A 5,303-nucleotide genomic window follows, 5' to 3' on the forward strand; every position below is an offset into this window, starting at 1 on the left:
GGCTCTCATACAGAAGGGTGCCTGCATAAAAACAACACTTGCAACATTGGCAACATTGTGGATATTGGCCCTGCATTAACAGTATTTCAAGAACAAGTCACTTCTAACATAACTTGCAAGCCGCACATAATTTTAGTCTGAAAAGCGCTGCACTACAGTGAAAAGATACAATAATACTCCAGGCTTAATACTTTCTCGATGGAACAGCGCAAACCATCGGGACAAGAGACAAGCGCTGTTCCATCAAGAATGAATAACCAACATGCCCAAGCTGCTGTCCAGGCTTAATACTGTTTAGTATGCTTCTACTAACCTCCAAATACTACTACCCTCCTATGCTTTTATATTAACACATGCAAACAGACATTATAATTTTAAAAAGCTCGCTACTGTTGTTTTTTGGCAGAAATATAATATGACACATTTTGTGAGGTACCTGGGAGGTTGAAGAGCTCGGCATACGGTGGTTCTTCATGCATCTTCATGATCTCTTCTTTGGTCATAGGTGTGCACCTTGGCTGACGACGTTTTTTGGGGGAGCCACCAACAGTCCCTTTCTGCACTCTGAAACTGATTTCCTCCAGCACAGCAGGCTCCACATTTCGTTTCGTCCCACGATTCCACTGTGCTGCTGTGTCTGTGCACGATGTGCCAGTGAGCCCTTTAGAAACAGCAATCTCGACTTTCCAAAGCACAGCCCCTACGTGGCTGCAGGCTCTGCCTTGGCCAGCCATGCATGTGCAGCCAGCTGTCACTATTTCTCCAGTCTTCTTCACGCATGCCCATGCATTTCTTGGGGCGGCATTTATTGACTGCGAAGGGCACACATCTCCTTTTAAGTAGCACAAATCATCAGAAATTCTATGTGCATATATTTTTCCCACCCAACCACTCTGAACGTAGTTGTAAGATTCCAAGGACCTATAATTTTTCATTGCTTGTAGGTCACAGGCTTTGGAGCTTACAAGGTAATAAAAAATGTCTGGGCTACTGATGGGCGGCCATTCACGCATGTCATCGGACCAGACTGTAATCCCATCAGGATGCTCGTACTTTTTATTGTCTGTAAAAGAAAAGCAGAAAAGGATTTTGGGATATTCATAATTACAAAGCACACTTTTTTGTATACAGTGGCTAAAAAAAGTTTAGAAAGGTGAAATGATTAATCTGAAGAAATGGTAACTTGCGTCGCTGATCTTGTAATCAAGAAACCGTTCACACGACCACTGATGCTGATCATTATACTGAGCCCCCACCTCCCTTCTTGACTGTCAATTTAAGTGTTGCTTCTGTTGCAGATAAAAACTGAAAGCGGAGCCCTTTCCTATTTTACAATTGTGAGGCCACAGTGGTTAGGATGGTCGACTACAGTGTTTCAACAAGATGACAGGGCAAGTTGGTACTCATTCATTCATTTTAAAACCAGTCAAAGGACAGAACATAGAAAACAGCACAAGAAGAGGCTCTGCTTTTCTCTGCGTTCCATCTTTTGACTGGTTTTAAAATGAATCGAATACTGTGCTCAAGGACGCGGGATCGAATCCCGGCCGCGGCAGCCTCTTTTCAATGCAGGCGAAAAGCGAGGCGCCCATGTCAGTGCACGTTAAAAAACCTCAGGTTGTAAAAATTTCCGGAGCCCTCAGGTACAGCGTCTCAAACAGCCCGAGTCACTTTGGGACGTTAAACGCCATAAACCTAACCAAACATTTGTATCTCACCGCACCATTAACCTTCCCATGGCCTGACGGTAGGAAGAAAAATTGCTCAAAAGCGAGGCTTTCTTCGCTAGACGGACTGCGATACAGCCCACGTTATCCATGCCATAGCTTTATTAAACTCCAACATAGTCATTAAGTACACCCTTCTAATTACAGCTGAAAGCGACGACACACGTTGATTACCGACACACGTTGATTACCGCTAGCTCATGCTCTCTGCTAGGCTTCAGAATGGCAAGAGCGTTATTTTCTTATTGGCATGCATGTCGAAAAATTCAGGGGGCACTTTGGCTCTCTAAAGTGCTGCAAGGCGAAAGCGTTTCCTGGCCACTGTTTGTTTTCATCGAAATGTAACCGCCGCAGTCGGGATCAAACCCGCGCAGCAGCTGAGCATCCGCGGCAGTTGTATCAATCAAAGGAGATGCAGAAAATGGTATGGAGTGAATATTTATTGGAACTAAATTGCATAAGCAGTCATCTTACCTCCGATATTAATAAGCCTGGTTGGCTGGGTCCCCGTCGCGCACGACGGTGGAGTGTGAACAGATGGATGCGCAGACGCCATCGAGCAATCGCTTACGGTGAACAAAACGGCCCGTTATCCACAAAATCACCAGCGCAAGTCTTCTTCAGAGTATTAGGACACAAAAAATGCTCGCATAAGCATAGACGCGGATATTTTTTTCTCCCAAAACAAGGCGAAAAGCAACAATCTACACGCGAACAACCGCAGACACACGAACGCGACGAGCTTCTTGCAGTCCAATATGGCGTCGCCGCTAGGCGTCGCCCTCGTCGTTGCTTTTCCTACCGGGGATTTAAAAATGGCAGCGCCCCTGGAGGCTTTTTGAAAAGGTCTATAGACAAGCGTCAGGCCGTGACGTCACGGAGATGCGGCGGCGCTGGAGTCAGCAGTGACTTTCGTTGTGTAGGCAAAAGCCGGTACCGTGTGCCTTGAGTATGCCGCGCTTGAGCTTTTTTGAAGGCATTTTGCAATATTCCGGTGAGTTGTGGTGCGGGTGGTTGAACCGCAATGCTGATGAAAGGCAGCGGCACAAGTTTCCACAAGTTTATCGCATTTAGATATGGGCCAAAGCGATGCGCAGCGGCCGTGGAGCGGGAAAAGTTCGGCGACGGATCGGCTGTGCGGCTAGTATTGCATTTCTGCATCGAAATATGATAGTTTGCGTCTCTTAATCCGCATGTTTGCTCTTCAGTCGCGCGGCGGAGAGTGCAAGAATCAACGTCTGCAGCTTGTTCGCGTTCTGTCGGGCTCTCATTATGAGAAGTCTGGACTCGACATTCCATGTGGGTGTGACCGTAAATTGAACGCAGGGGAACGTTTTCAGGCGACAATCACCCGGACTACGTCCCGGGCATCTCTTCGCGCTAAAAAGAAAAAAACACAAAAAAGTTTCTGCCAGTCGCCTTCAGCATTCATCGGGCTATTAAGCGCGACGTTTGAAGCAGCACTGTAAACCGGTAGTAGGAATATACGACGCGTAGTTTTTTTCTCTATTTTCGCTTCCACGAGCTTCAACTTGTACGTTTTTTCACCACCTACCCTAAAAACCAATTAAACGTCGCTAAGGTATCGGCAAAATCATGCAGTGTTATTTCCCATTTTACCTGAATTTTACAATTACTGGTCAATTAGAACCTGGCGAAAACAGCAAATACCGGACCAAAAACCAGTTATCAAGCAGAATAAGGCCTGCAATCAGAATGACTTAAAATATTTAGCTCTGCAGAGCAAACATAACTTCGTTGTAGCTCGAGGTAAACTTTTATCCATTCGTCTTTTCACCTCGTTTAAAGCTAGGCGAATAAAAAAAATTTTCCTACATTACCAGTGAAGATCGCATTTGCATGACTGATTCAAAGTAACTGCATGGCTTCAGTGTCCAGTAGTGTTCGGCGTTCTCCGCACTGAAGTGGCTGGACGAGAGCAGGCACACCACAAAGGTTCGTCATGGGAAAAAGCTGCCTCCCGTCGTCGTTCTTGCACTTAGCGATCGGCTATGCTGTATCGCCACAAATGTTGAGACTGCAGACCTGTATATCTCGTGCCTACTCGGTTTCATTTAATAAGTCAACCTAGTCGACCGCTGTAGCCGCGCCGTTGCTGCCAAACATAGGAGCGCAGAAGGAAGCCTATGCGGCGCTTCGCCAGCTAATTCCGTCTGGCGAACAGGTTGAAAAAGTGTTGAACTGCTCTCCGGTCGCCAACAGAAATGTTTCTAACCACAAGCGACGCGCACGCTTTGAAATATGCGCGTACGCGAGTTGGTTTCGAAGGCAGCATCGCTTGGCGCTGTGTAGGCATGCTACGTTTTTGCCTACACCCCGCGGCGCTGCCGACCGCAGCGCCACCTTTGTTTACAAACATGACGCTTGTCTATAGCCGCAAAGAAGCTCACCAGCGCAGTCAGCTACGGCATGGCCCTTGCAGGGAGGAAGGATTTTCCTTCCTCCAAGCTCCATGTGCATTACTCTGGGCGCCGCCTTGTTGTTATTTCTCTGTCGATAGGGCTTGCGGACTGAAATGAACGCCGGTGCTCACAATGAATATTCGGCTAGATACGAATATTCGCGTCGGGTCGAATATTCGAGACAACACGAATACTTGGATTTCGAATCGAATACGAATACTAAAAATATAATATTCGAACTATATTCGAAAATTTCGAATAATCGCACACCCCTAGTATGCGGGTAAGCGCCGACGCTCAGAGCTGCCTCCATGCCAAACCAGTCGAGGTCCGTGATTCTGCGGGAGCGCGAGCAGCACCGGTCGCCGCTGGCATGTAACTTTAGTAGGAGCCAAGAGGTGGCAACACAGACACTCCCCACGTGACAAAGCCGGGCGCCCCTCATTGGTCTCCCCGCTCCGCGGCACGCGGTGAGCCGCCGAAAATGGCTCCTCGACCCATTCGCTGCGCGGCAGATCAACCCGCCGCGCGGCAGGTTTCGCGTCAAGCGGCTTGCCGCCGGCGGCGTGCCGCTCGTGTTTTGCCGCCAGTGTGTCCGTACCTTTAAAAAGACCACGGCCGAGAGCGGCGGGCATTCTGTTCGACGACCGCCGAGCACGCTTGTTGCTACGCCGCCGCCGAGTAATTCAGTTCTTTACGGGCGCAAGTGAGCCCAAATAAAGAGTTTCGTTTCCAAGGCATTCTCGCTGTTCTCCTGTTCGCCGGACTGCAGTCACCATTAGGTGACATCTGGTGGAGGTGCTAACGGGTGTCCCTGTCGCCCTCACCCCATGGGAGCCGTCAGCATCCCGAGCCGTCTCGAAGAAGATTACGAGAGAGCCGCAGCAGCCGTTCCAACCGAAGGCGAAGGGCAACGCAGCCGTCGTCTCCAGAGGCGTCCACCAGAATTCGGACTGCTACTGGACCGCACGCGAGCGAAGAAGGACACCTCAATTTCGACGTCAGCCATGGCTACGACACCAGCCCCCATTATTTTACACCAGCCGCGACTGCCGCCGACGTTCAACGCTTCACCGGGCGAGGATCCCGAAGAATGGCTGGAACAGTATGAGCGTGTGGCCGTATTCAACAGTTGGGACGACCAGATTAAAGT

The 5,303-nt window shown here is 49.0% G+C and overlaps 1 protein-coding gene across 1 annotated transcript; it reads right to left on the minus strand.

Moving 5' to 3' along the window:
- Positions 1–386: 386 nt before the first annotated feature.
- LOC149358014 (uncharacterized) lies at positions 387–4,982 on the minus strand. Its single transcript, XM_089576716.1, has 2 exons — positions 4,978–4,982; positions 387–1,134 (listed from the first exon to the last, which is right to left on the minus strand). The coding sequence occupies exons 1-2, from the start codon at positions 4,980–4,982 to the stop codon at positions 387–389; spliced, it is 753 nt and encodes a 250-aa protein (XP_089432842.1).
- Between the last annotated feature and the right edge of the window lie 321 nt (positions 4,983–5,303).

This window comes from Amblyomma mixtum, chromosome 3 (assembly GCF_055824585.1).
Source record: "Amblyomma mixtum isolate Tamu chromosome 3, ASM5582458v1, whole genome shotgun sequence".
In the NCBI taxonomy this organism is placed as follows: Eukaryota; Metazoa; Arthropoda; class Arachnida; order Ixodida; family Ixodidae; genus Amblyomma; species Amblyomma mixtum.